This window comes from Pholis gunnellus (assembly GCF_910591455.1).
Source record: "Pholis gunnellus genome assembly, chromosome: 22".
Classification (NCBI taxonomy): Eukaryota; Metazoa; Chordata; class Actinopteri; order Perciformes; family Pholidae; genus Pholis; species Pholis gunnellus.
The window spans coordinates 1,023,899-1,043,237 of NC_136549.1; the positions used below are offsets into that span (position 1 = coordinate 1,023,899).

The following is a 19,339-nucleotide window of genomic DNA, read 5'->3' on the forward strand; positions in this document are numbered from 1 at the left end:
TTCGTCACATCACACCATATCGTAGTTCTCTTTTACTTCTAATGATTCGTCGTTTCAACAAAAAAGTGATTCAATTCGACAGTTTTCACTTTGCTATAGGAGAAGATTTGCATGCACACATGATGTAACCTCAAGTTTCTTTAAATGGAAACAAATAGTGAAAATTTACATTTTGTACAAACTGGCTGCTACCTTGAATATACATTGCGTTTTCTTGCTAGAAAATATACAAAAAATAAATAAATTGGCTTGATGATTTTGTAAGAATTCCCCTGTTGGAATTTTATGGCATCATTATTGTCACTTTCACACTCATATCTCAGTCATACCTTTTTTTTTTTCTAAACACTGATGGGCAGTTTGTCCTAGTTCGTGTTTATGAAAATCAAGTTTATTGATTTCAGTCCTTGATGGTAGAATATCAGTAAAAGCATCTTAAAAAGACGAGCAGAGCTTCTGCAGGTACATTGTTACAAAAGGAGCAAACCTTAAGATGCATGTTTGTAGTGCAGCCGGAGAAGGAGAGCACTTACTTAGCGTAGCCCACATTCACCGTTTGTTTTACACAGGAAGTTACACGGGTGTCCTGTGGTGTCCTGTGGTGTCCTGTGGTGTCCTGGCTGTTTATGCAGCGATGGCTCCGATTTTTTCCCCCTCTTCCTTTTTCACAATGCAGTTCTTTCAAATTCCTCAAATAGATATAGACATCATTAGAGTATTTCTTCTACCACCATTATGAGGCAGGAAGTGAGCTGTTCCAGGCCCGACAGGTTAATTCATAACATCTGCGACGCTCTGTTAAAACGAGGTAGAGCTGAGTGCCGTGCAGTCCTTCCTGTTTCAGAGCGGCCATGCATGCATGCCACATGCATTTGCATCAAATAGTTCCAAGACACTAAAGACTGCAAAACATAATATACAACAACAACAAAAACATAATTGAGATTTTCCTCTGTAAGCAGCAAAATGCAATACACCGAACAAGAAGCAAAGAACTATTTGTGAAGTCCAAGCAGACGTATTGCATTTCTACTTTACTCCCTCTTTCCCTTTGAAATACTCTGGTAACGGATTTCACTTCAAACAGCAGAGGCTCCTAAATGGAACCGATCCAATTTGTCTGCACTCTCTTTCCTTTCAGAGCACCCCCCCCCCAAACCCCCCCCCCCCCCCCCCCCCAAACCCCCCCCCCCCCCCCCCCAACCAACAAAAGCCTGCTTGTCTGCTAGGAATTTTCCACATTCCTTGCAACGACAGATATTTTTTTCTCCTGTACAAAGGGCCTTTTGGCAAATTCCCCCTAATCGCCAGGTTTAGTTGGATCCTGATAGGTGCAATTCTTAACTCTGGTCGGGCATTGACTGGGTGGGGGGGTGGGGGGGTGGTCATCTCCATCACTTCATACGGTATCACAATAAATGGCTTTTATCCAGGATAATGATGACTATTTGGGAGGGAGAGCTACTGGGCCGCAGTGGTGTCTGGGTGTAATTTGGACTGGTCGATTGAAGGCGTGTTCTTTTGTCATGGATTGTTGTCTCCTGTGTGCTTTCTGGGGCTAAGCAGCGATTGAGTCAACTGAAAGAACCCCCGCTTAACCTTTTCCAATACGATACTATAATCTTTAGAGGAAGAGCTGCGTGTTTGAACACGTTGGAGTGCTCGATCTGGAGACACCTAGACAAATAACAAGCTGTAATCAGACTCTCCCACAGAAGACACTTGAGTGTGGGGGACTACTAGGATGTAATACTCTTTGCTTCTCTCAGGAATCCCCACTAACTGAATCTGGTTGACCACTCATGTACGGAAGTCTCACAAGTTCAAGTTCAAGGCTTTGTAAAGTTGTTGTTAAACGGAAAGAAACAAGAGAAAGAGAGAATGGGAGCGATGCCTGGTTGTTTTTATTTTGCAACAAATGAACGGAAATGACTATAATCGGAATGTGGAGGAGAGACGACAGACGCCATATACAGCTCTGGCAGTGGCAGCACCCTAAAGCATCCCCTGCTTTATGGTCTGTTTGACTCTAAATGGACCATCATTTACTAAATGAACATCATGCTGTATTGAAGAAGACTTGAAACTAGAGATTGAGACCATAAACTCATGTTTACAATGTTTATTGAGGTAATAAATCAAGAGAGAAGTAGAGTCATTTTCTCATAGACTTCTATACAACCAGAGGAGTCGCCCCCTGCTGGACATTAGAGAGAATGCAGCTTTAAGACACTTGCGCATTGGCTTCACTCAGCAGGGTCTTAACGAAACGTCGACTGGTGACCAGAATCCAGCCGGTTGATGTTGATGTTGAACAATAAATCCAATCATTGTTGAGATATTTCAGTCCGGACCATATTGTCAGATCATAGAACTGAGAAAAGATGGACAGTCACATAAATAATGATAATGTTAATCAGTACATATAACAATTGGTCGCCTTAACAATGATAAGATCTAAATAGCATAATTGAAATGTATGATGAATCACTTCATGGCTTGGTTTATTAATGCAAGAAACAACCATAAGAATCCCAATTTGAATGGAAACTCTGATCTCAGCTTTGATTAAGGCAGAAAGAACGAGTAAAAAGTCATCCATTGTACCTGGTGGCAGACAGAATTGCATAGTGAAACCAGTCCAAACACAGATGGTGCCATTATTCTATAACAATTACAGTGCAATCAACATTTTGTTCATAACGATAAGTTAAAGCAAAAAACGTGTCTGACGCTACTTTAAGTACTGTATAATAACTAACCACCAGTGGTGTATAAAGTACCCAAAAGCCATACTTGAGTAAAAGTAAAGATACCTTACTGGAAAACGACTCCAGTAAAAGTGAAAGTCACCTATTAAAATACTACTTGAGTAAAAGTCTTAAAGTATCTGATATTTACTGTACTTAAGTATCAAAAGTAGTTTTCTGATATTAAATGTACTTAAGTATTGAAAGTAAAAGTACAAGTAAATGCTGTTAATAAAAAAGCAAAGAGTCAGAATTTTGAGAATTATGAAGTTTATTCTTTTAAGTGCTGTGGCCACCATGACCAAGGACAAGGAGTTGTGTTGAAAATAATTGGGTTGGCTGTGATCCATCCAGGAGCAACAATGTTCAACATCATATATTGTACATAAGTATACTTTTGCATCTACTATGAACTATGGGCCTGATTTGAAGACAACAGGTTTTGCAAGCTGAATCTGCTCAAGCTGAATCTGCAATTGGTCGACTGCTACCATCATAACTCGATCTGATCATCCACCAAATGACTCAAATATCAAAACATGATCAATACTAAAGTATTACAAAACGTAATGCGGCGCTCTCGTTAGCTAACTAGTGCTGCAGTGATTATAGCTATGATGACTCAAATCAACAACATCTCACAACTGTCAACACTTCCTCAGCTCACTAACTCGCTAGCGATCTGTCTACTACACTAATTGTCTCATTTGATTTACGATAGCTAGTGAACGTTAGCCTAACATACACCATGTATAGCTAAATTAGAAGATCAGACACCTGTCCCCCCCCCCCCCCCAAAAGATATACTCTGTGGGAAACACTGCTAGATATCTGAACAGGTTTATGATCATTATGATAACTAAACATTAACGTTGCGGCTCATGGGATTCATCTTAATTTACCTCAATGTGTTTCCTGTGGTTGGATGGGGAGTTTTTGAATGCCAATATTTCAGTAGCTTTGGGTAAGAGGCACTTCATCCGGTACGAAGAATCTTTCACTCCAACATAAGAAAACATTTCTCGCAAATATGGCCACGGTGTTGGTCATCGTCACCACCGTCGTTTGTTGCGGGAGCAGCAGGTGCTTCCATTTCTGCTTCCATCATGAAATCAGTCATCGTAGAGTGGAATTCTACTCATGTAGTCGCTCGCTAGCTAGCATCCTGGGCATCACTGGGAATCAAAAAACCGCGGCTTTGAGAGCACTTGTTTGCAGTTACGCATTAACGTGATTAACCAATGATTTAACTTGCAAGCTAGGTCCACTGATTCACCAAACCTGCTTGCTTGCAGCCTGTGTTCCACCACAGTCCCTGACGTTGGTCTCATGATTCATTTTTTTTCGAAAGATAGATTTTATTTTGTAGAGAGTAACGAAGGTTTCAGGGGAAATGTATCGGAGTCAAAGTATCAGTTTTCTTTGCAAAATGTAGTGAAGTAAAAGTAAAAGTCAACAGAAATATAAATAGTAAAGTAAAGTACAGATATCCAAAAAAACGACTTAAGTACAGTAACGAAGTATTTCTACTTCGTTACTATACACCACTGCTAACCACTACTTTAAAGTAATTAAATTCAAATTAATATTATGAATTATTCTTGTAGCATAGCCTCCATAATATATTGACTTTTATCCCTAAAAGTTTCCCAGACACAGTTTGCTTCAGCAGTCTGTGAATTCCCAAGTGTGTTACAAACCTGCCAGATAAGTCAAATGTTGACCTACATAAGTGCTCTATTTGGCAAAGTTACATTTTAATAATTTCAATGGTGAGCCTTCCAGGTTCTAACATCCTCACGCTCTACACAGCATTTCACCCGAAGTATATCTCGTGACAGTTTTTCATCCATGCAGACTTGTGTTTGTGGAGGGAAGGTTGGTCAAATTATCCGTTTGGCTTCAAAGGAAGTCCAAAGGTTAGCAGGCCCAGTAACGGTTAACCAGAGCAAACAGCAGAAGCACCTTTCTTATGGGATAATTAACACTTAGACTGTAAGGACTACAGAGCAGGAGCACAATACACTTAATATACACACAAACAGGACACTCAGGTACACAGATAAAGAGATATAAAATACAGTTATGAACATTTATTAATGCTAAACATGCAATCACATGTTCAAACATAGAAGGAGAAGGCTCAATAACAAACATTTGAAAAATAGAATCCAATGCTGTAATTTATTTGAAAGTGTTGTTTGTGGTGTAATGTAAATTCTGTCTTACATCTGTGTATACATGGGATGTGTCCAGGCACACAATAATTACTATTACATATGCTACATGTTGACACATTTGGTTGATTGGTGAAGACAGGATGGTGTGTGGAAATTGCCATTTTAGGGACAATCTAAATGGGCTGCTTTGATTCAATTACGTTTTGTTTTGATTATTTTGGACTGAGATGTGTGGATAAACTTTGGCTTCTGGGTAAAAACCAACATCTTTGACATCTTTGACACTGAGATACCAGCTTGTTGATGTACTGTAAAAACTTTGACAAAATGGTTCAAAAGGAAGCGGTGCGCCAGGTAAAGAGAGAAGGGAAAGGTCAAATTATGCTGAGATTAAAAATGTAATTAATTCAAGGGTAAAATGGGGTATAGGTTATTAATTAAAATCAAAAAGTTTGGGCTTTGCTCACTCACTTTAACATAAAAAGCTGCACAATATCAACTACCAACCCAGTTGCCAGAAAAAAATGTATGGCATAAATGTATGGCATTGTACGTTTCTGTAAACATGGGATACGTTTAATGTTATTTAACCTAAAACAAGTTTCATATCAGTCTCACGTTATGCAACAAAACTACTAAGTTAGGGTTAGAAAAGAGATCTTTTACTTTTGGTTTCACATGCGGTGCTCTGCACATCCCTTGCTTTGACCGACTGCAAAAACATCCACATTCAATATATCCGTGGTTTGCAGAAACGTACAATGCCAATATTGTTATCTGGCGACTTTATCTGGGCTACAACCAGTGTCAGATTTCCATGAAACTTGGTGTGAATATTTATGCTTCTCTTACCCTTTGGCCTTTCATCATCTACCAATAAACCTCTGGACCAATTGTTTTGGTTCTACAAGGTATCTCAACATCTAATTAACAGATTTCCATTGATTTAGATTTGAATGTCTTAAGAGCTCATGAATGGCTCTGCTGACCTTTGACCTTCTCTCTAGCCTCAACATGAGGCCAAATTAAAGATGTTGATATAAAAATAACTTTAATTAAGCCCCTCCGTGCTCTCGGAGCATGAGTTCTTTCGGACACTGTCAGCTCTGCACACAGAACTCACAGTCTAACAGAGAAACTGTCATTAGGTTTGTTGAACACATTCAATGACCCCATGGTGTTTCCTGTAGCGCCACCCTCAGGACAAACTGTCTCATCGGTGCTTTCATTCTACTTTCTTGCCGGCTCATTTCTGTGTCGAGTTGTTTGTTCATCCAATGCTTTTGAATTGTGGAGTGGACTGATCATAGCTCTGTGGAACGTTCGCACAGCTTGCTTCAGGCTTTGACTTGTTCTCTTTCAGAAATATATAGAAAGATGTTCTGGAGGTAAGTGATCACACCAAGCTGTCTAGAAGCGGCCTCAAGAGCAGTCTACAATTTAAAGCGCTCGTGCAAATCTATATTTTATTTAAACTCAATAAGATAAGATAAGATACTCCTTTATTAGTCCTGCAGTGGGGAAATTTACAGGATCACAGCAGCAAAGTGGACAGTGCACACAAGGTACATGGTAAAAAAAACAAACAAGAGCAGCAAGTATTATAAATAAGTAATAAACAGTAAAGAATATCAACTAAGTAAAAAATTACAAAATTCCACAATAACTAAATATAACTAAAACTAAAACCAAAACTATTATATATACAGACAGAGTATTTTTTTATTGCACAGTGTAATTATTGCACCGATTTGTTTTAGTGTTGTTAGTGTTGTGTTGTGTGGTCTACTGGGAGCACAGCTGGTTGTGCAGCCTGACAGCAGCAGGAAGGAAGGACCTGCGGTACTTCTCCTTCACACACCGGGGGTGAATCAGCCGGTGGCTGAAGGAGCTGCACAGAGCTGCCAGGCCGTTAAAGAAGGTTCTCAGAAGTGCTCCCTGCACTCCAAAAGACCTGAGTCTCCTCAGCACTGCCCTGACCCTTTTTGTAGAGTGTGTGTGTGTGATCAGTCCAGTCCAGTTTATTGTTCAAGTGGACACCCAGGTACTTATAAGATCTCACGATCTCAATGTCTATTCCCAGGATGTTCACTGGTACCGGAGGAGAGTGTTTACCCCGGTGGAAGTCCACCACCAGCTCTTTGGTTTTACCAGAGTTGATCTGGAGGCGGTTCTGCTGGCACTGAAATGAGGCCGACGATTGCAAAGTCGTCAGAGAAAAACATCCACTTTGGGGTCCAAGTGCAGTCTACAATTTAAAGCGCTCGTGCAAATCTCGTGCAAATCACAAGGACCAGCCTCTCTAGCGTCTTCATCAGGTGGGACGTTAACGCCACCGGCCTGAAGCTGTTGAAGTCTTTGGGTCGCGGGGTCTTTGGGACTGGTACCACGCAGGATGTTTTCCACAGCTGTGGTACTCTCCCCAGCTTCAAGCTCAAGTTGAAGACGTGCTCCATTACTGGGAGCACAGCTGGTTGTGCAGCCTGACAGCAGCAGGAAGGAAGGACCTGTGGTACCTTTCCTTCACACACCGGGGGTGTGAAGGAAAGGTACCTTGGGGGTGTGAAGGTATCTGCACAGACCAGCTGCACAGCTGGTCTGCACTGGACCTGAGGAGCCTTGAGCTGATGCCGTCTGGACCCGTGGCCTTTTTCACCTTGATCTTTCTCAGTTCTTTTCTTGATTCACCTGGTAGGTTGTGAAGGACAAGTTGGGGGGTGGGGGCTTCAATGGAAGTGATGATATAACTACGGACAGTTGGAGAACCAGTAAGAGTTTTTGACAACTTAAAAGACACGAGGACAGCTACTTTGGTGCTGGAGAGACAGAGCAGGGCGAGTGGCCCACCTCTCCTGATAGGTGAAGCTTTTTGTGAATGGCGGCTCAGCTGAGCAAAGGCTTTCCTCTCTTTGATCAGAGAAAGACTTCTGGAAGGAGGCTGCAGGGTGGCTGTATAGCTGAGAGCCTTGAGGGCCACATTCTTTGAGCAACGGAGGGATGGGGTTTCAGCCGAGATGGGGTCCTATTTTCAGTCCCGCTCCGACCATTCAAAAGTATGCTGTGCAAGTAGCCCACGCTGCCCTCATGCTCTGCCTGGTGGTTCTGGTTTACCAGTAGATAGTAGATTTGACTGTCAGGCTGTAAACATAGAGGACTCTTCATCCTTTGTATTCATGGTCAGTGAAACTTATGAAGCTCTAGCGTAAGTTCAGTCAGGAAGACTATACTCTTGCATGCCAAAGCCCGTAGTTTATTTCTCATACATCTGCCATTCTTTCCTCATGCATGCATTGCTCACTCATTATTTCCTTGCTGTTATATCAGCTGGTCTCCTTTATCCAATAAGCACAACGACACAATTTCATTGTTAGCCTATCATCTTGCTGCTGTCTCTTTTAAATGTGATTGTCTCTACCTTCAGTACGTTTATACTGCTGTTACATACCCCTCCACCTCCCATCACCGCCCATCTTCTGCTGCTCAGGGCAGATGCCCCTCCATTACAAATCTCCCTGTAGAGTCCAAGCACAAAGACTTAAGATTTTATCATCACATATCATCTGTTAATAATAAACAACTATCTTTTCTTCATCTGACTTGTCACTTCTGAATTGAAAAGGCATCAAATTACACACAACTACAAAAATATCAAGGATAACCCAATAAACTCCAAGACTTCATGGGAAGATGCATCAGGCTAAATATAACAAAGGGTCCCCAATGTCCATGGTACCTCAATTGTGTTGGTTCTTGATTCAAATTTTTGACCTGAACTATTTACCTATTTATTTCACAATGACTTAACATTAGATGGTCATCCATTCCTGCCAGGAAAATAATAGAACTTGTGGAAAAATCTTTTGTTATGAAGTATTATGATTCAGGAGAAGAGGTCAAGCACACCTGCCCAATAACAAAGGACGGGGAAACCTCTCTGAAGCCTGGTGGTGTTCAGAGGGTCTGCATGATCCTCTCTGTGTGCACTAGTCTCCAAATTCTTCCTCCACTGCTGCTTGCATTCCTCATGCAGGACCTATCCGGTGTTGACATGGACTCCATTACTGTGTTTGAGCCTACTGACATTCCAGCCAGAGCTGGCACAGAAAACACCAGCTGTTTGGACTGATATTGGGTGGGTGTGTGTGTGTGTGGGAGGGGGTTAGGGACATGATGCTCTCTTCTTAGGACCAGCAGCTGGCCGGGCTTACAAGCACCAGCATTTTCTTTTTACATTCTCAGAGCTGATGGAGTGCTCAGCTGTTCAGACCTAGTCCAGACCGACTTCCTGTGCGGTTCTGAGCTCGATCAGGACCTCCTTCACCCGACAGTGTGTGTGTGTGTGCTGTTCAAGGCCAACATGAAACCTCAGTCAAATACAGACCCAGACTGTATATACTTGTTGTTCCGCACATTTAAAGGGCGTACAAATATTTTAATGTATAGCCATTCATCGTTACATTTACAGACCTTTATATCAAAAATAATCCATCACCCCTGAAACTCAAAGGTAAGGTTCACCCCAAAATAAAAAATAAATGTTTGACTTGTTACCTATTGTTCTGCTTATCAATATAGTTTTGGTGTGAGTTGCAGAGTGTTGAAGATATAGTCCTTAGAAATGTCTGCCTTCTCTCCAGTATGATAGAACTAGATGGCACTTGACTTTTGCTGCTCAAAGCGACAAAAAAAAAAATACATTTGAAAAACTCAACAGCAATGTCTCTTTCCAGAAATCATGACCCGGTTGCTCAAGATTCCAAACCCACCAACCTTATTGCCGCGCAAAAGGAAGCTTGCATTTATTCATGGTGAGAGGCTCATAGCTAATTGATACCGGTGGCTCATCTAGCACCACTGAGCTAGGTAACGCTAGCTGAGGAGGACACCTTAATATTTTCACCTGGCGCTGCCACGAGTATGAGTGTCTTGTCCGTGAGTAGACGCTCACCTCCTTCTGCACGTTGATATGGTTTGCGGGTGTAGTTTGGTAGAAAGAAAATAGTTCCTACAAGAAGCTGCTCACAACAAGGTCTGTGGATCATCTTGATTAACTGGGTCATGGTTTCTGGAAAGAAACATTGCTGCAGGGTTTTTCAAATGTTTTTTTTTGGCGCTTTGAGCACAACAAGCAGAGCTATGCAGTTCCATTATATTGGAGAGAAGGCAGACATCTCTATGGCCGATATCTCCAACAGTCGGCAGCTCACACCAAAACTATCTCGAATGATAAATAGAACTATAGGTAAGACGAAAAAATATTACGTTTTGATTTGGTGGCAAAGTGTTCCTTTACACACAAAAGCAGACACGTGTGGTGGAGAGGCCTCAGAGATATCAGGGGTGGCTGCGAACTACCTCAGTGTTGGTATTTCCTGGGTGTTCACCTGTTTCCATTTGATTTTTGGTGACTCACTGCTATGCCAAAGAGGGAGGAGAGCTGTAGTCGAGGCCGTGTCTTGAAGTGCATGCCACAGTAGTTGTGTTATTTTTTTCATGGGCAAGCACAAACACATCCCATTCTAAATCTTACACACACTTTGGTGGATAATACCTCAGCTAATTAACCTTCATTGTGAGTTCCCAACATTTTCTATTTTTTGAGTTTCACATGTGGCTTTGGAAGGAGAATTATTGTCATCCAATATGGTTATATGCTTATCCAAAGTGACATGATTTTGAAGTGTTAGAGGCAGCTGCATCCTCTGTATACATCATCCAGCATGACAAAATGTCTCTGTGGTGTGCTGCTGCTTCCGTTTGGCTCTTTACCTGCAATCATTAAACTGTTTAATGACTCTGTTACTGATCAGGCTAAAGGCAGGTTCAAGTCAGTCTGGGTAGGAGGACAGATTTGTGGGCTGTGTCTGACAATCCAACAGTCCTGCCCGCTTCAATTTAATGTACCTGATTGGTCAGGGAAACTAAGGAGGGCTTGAACTCTCTCAAGCAGTGGTGCGCAGACAGGTGTCTCTCTCTCTCTCTCTCTCTGTGGCATGTGTCATATGTTGCAAGTAGATACACAATACTCGGTACAGCCATTGTGTTGCATTTGCTTGATGAGCTAACAATCAGTGATGAAGGAAATATGCAAAAATATAGCTTTGTGTCTCGGGTCGGGTTGGGTCACTCAGTTCTGAAAGACTAGGTCCTACGTAGGCCTGTGCAGAGCTGATAACTGCTGTCAATCATCAATCTCACTCGACTCTCAAATAACCAATCACTGCAGATGTAGTCACTGCACATTGTTTTAGACCGAGCCGAGGCACACTGTGCCTTTCATATTACCTTTGTTTGGTTCTGTTTTCTCACTTTTACTTCCAGTTGAATCTTGAACCTGTCAGGCTTATACGTTACTGCCGATCCACCATATGACATTTTTTGTTGAATGACAGCTGAGAACTGTTGTTCTGGCTGGTCTTGGCCCACCTCCGACCACAGGTGAAATCCTCACTGGACCCTCTGCAGTTTGCATAGCAGCCTCATGTGGGAGTGGACGATGCCATCATCTACCTGCTGCAAAGAGCTCTGTCACACCTGGATGAACCGATGGCTCTGTGAGAATCACTTTCTTTGATCTCTCCTGTGCATTCAACACCATCCAACCAGTGCTACTGAGAGAGAGTTTCTAGGGATGTAACAAAACACGTATTCGTATTAAACCGTTCGGTACGAGGCTTACGAACCGAACAATATCTTTAAATAATACTAGTGCATTTGGAAAATGCAGAAGCTTAAATTGAGGGAAATATAATGTTTTCGGTGGACTGTGCTCTCGTAGGAGACAACGGGCTTTGTGACCTCTGAACCCAGAACAAAAAACAAAAGACAGCTGAGGCACCGCACTTCTGGGAGGCTATGCTAAACTAGCTTAACAAACAATAATAATAATAATTAAAGCTGCGAGCAGCGATGAACGGGCCCTCGCCTCCTCCGCCGTGTCGGGGTGCCGGCGGGTTCCGGCCAGGGCGGGCGAGAACTTCCGCGACCGTCGGACGGCGCGTCTGCGAGTGAGACATTTTTAGTCCTGCTGGAAATGATGCTTTGGAAATAGTCCAATGCTTCCTGTATCCGCTGCCTGGCGCTATGGAACACGTGCAAACATGCATTATGTTGCTCTATGTCAAATGTAAACCACATTGTGTAGAAGTCATGTAAATCGGATGGTGTTTGTCAGAAAACGCAGAGTATCTTTCGCCAGCAGGTGGCGCTGTGAGTTCTAGTGAAAATTAGCTTGTTGACATCCTCAGGCCATGAGTCTTATCAAGCATGTGAAGTTTGGAACCGTTTGGAACAAGTCCAGTTGAGTTATATTAGTTCTTTGCATGGGGAATCACGTAAAGTAGCCGCCCGCTACGGCTAAGCCGTTCGGTCAAAAGTAAAGCTTTTGATAATTTTTAATCACAATGGTCTTAAGAGCATTCTGAACAAATTTGAAGTCGATCGCATAAATTCTCTAGGAGGAGTTCGTTAAAGTACGAAGGCTGAAAAATGGAAAATGTGCCAAAAAACACAACTTTGCGGGTTTATTGTAGCGCCCCCTATTAGTTGAATATAAAAAAAATCTCAGGGTATGTTACAGGATGCGATGTGCACTTATGCTGAAAGCTTCGTGAATTTTCGACAAATGGTTGATAAGTTATGTGTATTGATATTAAGCCAGGCCCTTAAGAAGTTCATTGGTCCATATCTTTTCAACACAAAGAGATATCAAAAAGCTTTTGATGAATCTGAGTGATCTACATCCAATAATGATCCACAGCAAATTTGGTAGTAATCAGAGCCAGCGTGTAGGAGGAGTTCGCAAGAATGTGTTTTTCACTAAATTCAAGATGGCGGAAAATCTAAGTAGGCGGAGCTTAGAGGTCTGATTGGCTTTTTTGTAGATCTAGCATGATTGGACATGTGTGTTGAATTTCAAGTAAATCGGACATACTGGCCGAGAGGCGCCGCAAATCCGCCTTGTAGGGGGCGCTAGAGAGCCATTTTTTTACACACAAATATGCAACCTTGCTCAGCAGAGTTTCTACACCAGATGTGAGAGGTGAGCAAATTTGGTGAGTTTTCATGCATGGCAAGTGCCCCAAAAAGTCCTTTCCTGGGCAGAATAAACGCGGACGCCTACAATAACAATAGGGCCTTCGCTGGCCCGACGTTGTCGGTGGCTCGGGCCCTAATAATACATTTTATTTCTAGAGCACTTTTCAAAATTCTCAAAGACATTTTACATTAAAATCATCATATAAAAGAAAGCTATACACTAAAATTCTAAAACACATAATATCGGTCACACGTTAAAAGCAGTTCTGAATAGGTGGGTTTTGATTTGTGATTTGAATACGAAAAGGTCGGTGCAGTCTCGGATGTGTTTGGGGAGGGAGTTCCAGAGGGAGGGGGCAGCTATGGAGAAGGCTCTGTCGCTCCATGTCCGGTGCTTGATCCTGAGTGGAATGGACGGGAGGTTGGCATCAGAGGAGCAGAGCCGACGGGATGGAGTGTGGTGGTGAAGCAGGTCGGTGAGGTAGGAGGGTGCCTGATTGTGGAGGGTTTTGTGAGTGAGGAGGACTTTGTAATGGATTCGTTGTTGGATGGGGAGCCAGTGGAGATTTTGGAGAACAGGGGTGATGTGATCCCGGGAACGCTTACTGGTGAGCAGGCGAGCAGCAGAGTTCTGGATATACTGGAGTTTATTTTGGATTTTGGATGATGTGCCATAAAGAATACTGTTGCAGTAGTCGATTCAGGAGGTGATGAAGGCGTGGATCAAAGTTTCAGCGGCAGATAAGGAGAGTGATGGGCAGAGACGGGCTATGTTACAATAAGCATGACGGTATGCTTCGTAATTTACGGACAATGCATATAGTCCAAATCAATATAATTAACACAATGACAACAACAAACTCACAAGAACAGGTCACATATATTTATATGACGACAAAGCAACAAATCAATCCAGCAACACTGCAGCGGAACACACATTCTGCTACACACTCGAGGGCCATTCAGATATTAGATGTAAAAAAACAAACGCAGTTGACTTTCTCAATGCTGATCACTTAAAGACAAACTCCATCCTCTTTTCTTTGTTGACAAAGAGTTTAATCCCACGGTTAAATCCCAACTCACAAATCCGTTTCTCCTCCTTCAGCCATTGAGTGTTAAAAAAACAAAGCTAGGTAAAACAAGAAATCTACACCAAGCAAAATGCAAAGAAAATATCTTTCAATTTTAACTCTTACTCCTCCGACTAAGCCTCTGATGGCTACTTTAAGTTTTGTTTTCCTATAGTCACGTGCTGGCCCACTGACCAATCACAGCACACGCTGCACCTCACTGCAGTGCTGCGCCTTAAAACTGAGCTGCACGTTAATGCTGACGTAGCTGTAGGCCAGCTAGCAGCTCTGACATGTCAAAGAATACGCCCAACATGTCAAACTAAAGATCTGATTGGTTGAAGACTATGACAATCAACAATATCATCCCCATTCACTTAAACTGCGAAGGGATTCACTTGTGAGTCTGCAGGCCTGGGGCCTCTCTTCTACCTAGAGACACAGAGGTGAAATCTGATTGGATAAAAGCTCTACTTAAAACAAGCTGCACTGGAAGCAGAGCAACTGAGGAACACAGTAGCTGTGCAATGAGAAAATAAGATAATGGGAAAAATATTTTTATAAATTATGATACATGTAGCGTATTTAAGAAATGATAAAATAGCTATAACATTGTGATTCTGTTTAAGCCAGCAAAGAAGGCTTTGCAGGCCCTGATGGCCCACCACTGCTTTGTGGAGTGGGCTGGTAGAAATCACCTGCTTCTGAACATGACCATGACCAGAGAGATGGTGGTTGACTTCAGGAGGAAGACAACGTCTCCACAACCGCTGAGAGTTCTGGGAGAGGATGTGGACATGGTGGAGGATTACAAGTTCCTGTGTCTCAATCAACAACAGACTGAACTGGAAGACCAACATCAACGCTGTGTACAAGAAGGGGAGGAGTCGACTCTTTTTCTTGAGGAAACTTCGATCCTTCAACGTGTGCAGCAAGATGTTGGAGATGTTCTACCAGTCTGTTGTGGTCAGTGCACTTTACTTCTCCGTAGTCTGCTGGAGACACCAACAGACTTAACAAACTAGTTAACACGGCCAACTCCACCATTGGCTGCAAACTAGACAATCTGGATAAGGTGGTGAAAAGGAGGACACTGAATACATTATTATCCATATTGGATAACCCAGACCACCCTCTCCACCACCTACTGCAGGGACAGCGGAGCACTTCCTCCAACAGACTGATCCAGCTCCGCTGTCACAAGGACAGATACAGGAAATCATTCCTGCTCACTGCAATAAGACTGTATAATAGATCACCTCTGGCCAAATCATCAGTCTCTTGACTATATCGCTACACTGTCTTTGCACTACTGTTTAGTTTATCTAGTTAGTTAGATTAATACTATTCTATTTCATTGTATATACTGTGCATTTTTTATAATTAATATTTTTATTTTAATTTTTTTATTTGACTCTGTCACATTGATTGCTTAGTATATTTTTTGCTGCTGTAGTGAACAAATTTCCCCTTGAATGAATAAAGTATCTATCTATCTATCTATCTATCTATCTATCTATCTATCTATCTATCTATCTATCTATCTATCTATCTATCTTCTTGTTAGTGATATCTGGTAGAGGAACAACACTAACCTCTCCCTTCTGCTCTCTTGCAGCCGCAGCAAGTCGTCCAGAAAAAGCTTGCTCAGGTAAGATTACGGATTGTGCAAATACACACACACACAAATTAATGCAACACACTTGCAGGACAAATGACTGTAATTCTAATTAGACTACATGTTATTTTGTATTCCAACTCATGACTCTAACATTTTTACTTTGTATGGATAGTGTTATTGTATACTTCAAGTCAAGGTAAATTGAGTTGTAATTCTGAAAGGTTCAATGTCACCACTTGCATATTGTTTTTCGCGCATTTATTTTTAATCCCTGATGATCCACCTTGAACACAAAGTACTTCCATACACAAAATGTACTGTTTTTCTTTTCAAAGGAGCTGTCGCTGCAGCTGAACTTGTAGCCATCTTCATCGTGTTGTTGTTTTTCCGTGCGAGTAGACATTCTTCTTCTTCTTCCCTTGGCATGTAACGGCAGACTAGTGCACATGTAGGAGTAAATGTGCCCCCGCCAGGCCCGGAAGAATTGCAACACTTGTACCCCCGGTAATGCAGAAAAACTGTCATATTTTCAGAAATTTTGGAATTGACTCGCTACCAAAGCATTGGTTCTCGAGACATCCCTAATCAAGGCCATGAAAATATGACCTAGGTTGTCCTGGGTTAAAGTTTATTGCACATAGTGAAAAAACTCACTGTGGGAGAGGTTGTAAAAGTTGCAAGATTTGGTGCCCCATCCATCCATTCCAATCTCCTCCCTAGCTAATAACAACAGCACACTACTTCCAACTTTTGTCCTGACTCGACTGACTCGACCAGAAGACGTCCATGACAGGCAAACATAATTTATTGCTCCTTTTTTTTTTTTTTTTTTCTTTTATGGGTCTCATATCTTGGGTATCTTGTGTATACTGGCTTGGTCATCAGTTTAAGTGGTGGAATGATGATTCTTGTCAAGCTTCTCTAAGGCTTTGAACATCCTCATAGTCTTTCATAGCCAGACCTATCTGCACACTTTGGGAGAAGGTCTGGCTGAACCCATCATAACACTGCACGACGGGAAAACAAGGCTCTGAGTTGTTTGTATTTCTTAAAACCAAGAAAAGAGGTGACATGAGACAGGAGTTATTGTCTTGGAGATAAATTCCAAAGTCGACTGCGGTCCCTCCATGTGGGACTGTTCATATGTAGCAGATAATTAGATGCTGTTTTGTGTTACTGGTGTGAGCACCTACATCAGAGGGAGAATGAAAGCCGAATGGTAATAAGTGAGTGCAACATGACACAGGACCCCCACCCCCAGCATTCCCTCACACTCCAGGAATCCACCAGCCTCCCGTCTGTTCACTGGTGCGGGCCACTTCTTGGTGTGAATGCATAACTCAGCTCTGATTTGTGGCTGTGTGGGAACAGGGCTGAGGCAGTTGGGAGGCGCTGTGAGGCCCTGGGAGCTGCAAGCCATAAAAATGTAATTTAGCTCTCCCACTTTGATAGGCTGCTTTATCTCCCACCAGCCTGTATAAAACCTCAGACCCCTTTCAGTCCAGTGCTCAGGGTGGGGTGGATACATGACCCAACAGAAATATTTATTTTTGCATATGCACAAAGCACAATTTCCTATTGGAAGTTTTGGCTACTGCTGCAAAGCTGTTTTGTTGTTGTTATTTTTTTGCTTAAAAAACACAAGTTCAAAAGTCTGAATATCTCTCCTCATTGATGGCTCAGCCAAACTAGGGCTAACAAACAGTGTAAAGGTGTGTTCACACCAAACGCGATGAACGCGGCGAGATTACATACAAAGTCTATGCACAGACGCGATGAACGCGAATTTGCGATGGCGCGGCGTGTTTGGCGCGGCGCGATAGCCTATCAGCGTTGAGTTGCTCCCCCTGTCATCAGTGAAGTCCTGCCGTTGTTGAATCAGGAAATAAATACTGTAGCCGTCTGTGTTCACCCAGAGCTCTACGATCCCTCATATCAATAGAGACCAAACTATGTGTATATGTGGGTGTGTGTGTAAATCATATGGTACAAGTAATGAATAGACGCTGCCGTATTTACGTCTAGATGATGTTATTGTGAGTGTTGATGGAGCTGCTATAATGTTAGCATAGCCTAGCACTGATTGATCTGAGCTCCATTGAGAAAACAAGTACAAATCGGCATCATTACGTAGTTATTTCGGAGTCCCTTTTTGTCGGTTTATTGCCGTTAAATCGCAGCCAAATCAGTTTATTTTGTGTTCATACAGCTGTAGTAAACAGCCGACGTGTGGCTCGCTAGACACAGTGAGCTCGATGAAATCCACGGAGCTCCTCTGGACTATGTCATGAACCAGACATGACGGCATTTAGTTTCCCGTGATATCTGGGACTTCCACAACACGTACTGAGCAGAAATAGAGGTTATTTTTTCCATGGTGGATGGCGGACAGTTGAACGGCTTTCAGGCCGATAAGCCACGCCCCCTCTCCGGCACGATGCACGCGATTCACGTGAATGAACACAAATAGTCCCCAGCGAGACCAGCGGCGCGAATAACGCTATGAATTAATCTTTTTGTAAAATTGATCAGTAGTGGTTTGGGAATGCAATGACAAACAATTAAGTCCTACTAGATCTGAAAGAGCTTGATGATGCTTTGATGGATCAGTTTGAATTGAATTGAATTGATTAAAGAATAGTCCCTTGATATGTAGCATGTCATTTTCGAGGGGGTCCTATAGACACAAATACAAACACATACAGACAAAAACATCATTACATAACATAACATACACTATAAAAACACAGATACAGACAGCTCACTTACCCTCTCCCACCCACACCTCAGCCCTCAGCTATTACACAAGATTACAATGATGATGATAATGACTCATGTGATAAATTAACAAATCACGTCAACATAAAGAGCAACTGACTTTAGTTAGACTGAAAGAATGCACAATACAATACAATACAGTATAAAGAGGTTGATTTAAGATGAGAAAATGAAGAGGTCCCCAAGCATTGGAAGGAGGCAATTGATCTCAGAGAACGAGGGCGGTTATTTCAATCGAAAGCAGCTTTGCATTGGAATGACCTGCGCCTGTTTTCTTTGAAAATTCTAGGGACAAAGAAAAAAATGTCCGAGTGGATATAAGAATCTTCATGCTTTCAAATAGGAAGGACAATCAAAATAAACACATTTGAAGATTAACTGAACCCAGTGAAATTGCCTTCTAGATTCAAGCTGTTGCCAATTAATTGATTGACAAGAAAAAATGGTAAGTTCTATATAGACACCTGAAAACAAACCTGCATAGAGAATGATACACAACATGAAGGGGCTTAAGATCAGTGTCAGAGGTGTTCTGATAGGCAACGTCAGTATAATCAATAAGAGGTAGTATCTATGGACAAAATATTCTTTTTCTAATGTGAAATGTAAAAGACTTAAATGAGCGATAAAGTGAACTCAGACAACCATGTGTTCTTTTTATAATATTGTATCAATGTGTGGCTTAAAGGAACGTTCTGTGTCAATCCAAAATCTAAGATATTTGGATGAATCAACTTTCTCAAGGGGTGACCCATCATCATAAGTAATATGCAAATCGGAGGAACATGAATGACTGTGTTGCATAGCAAACACCATGCTGCAGGACCTTTTTCATTCAGCACAAACGTGTTGTTATGATACCAGTTTTGTACAAAGTTATACTTGGAATGAATGAATGAG

At 42.0% G+C, this 19,339-nt stretch overlaps 1 protein-coding gene across 1 annotated transcript in view; it reads left to right on the plus strand.

Annotated features, from left to right (window-relative positions):
• hmga2 (high mobility group AT-hook 2) overlaps positions 1 to 19,339 on the plus strand; it is a 49,804-nt gene that overhangs the window by 23,922 nt on the left and 6,543 nt on the right. Inside the window, exon 4 of the mRNA XM_079183762.1 lies at positions 15,659 to 15,691. Within this exon, the coding sequence (XP_079039888.1) occupies positions 15,659 to 15,691 (33 nt within the window). The remainder of the gene's footprint in view (positions 1 to 15,658; positions 15,692 to 19,339) is intronic.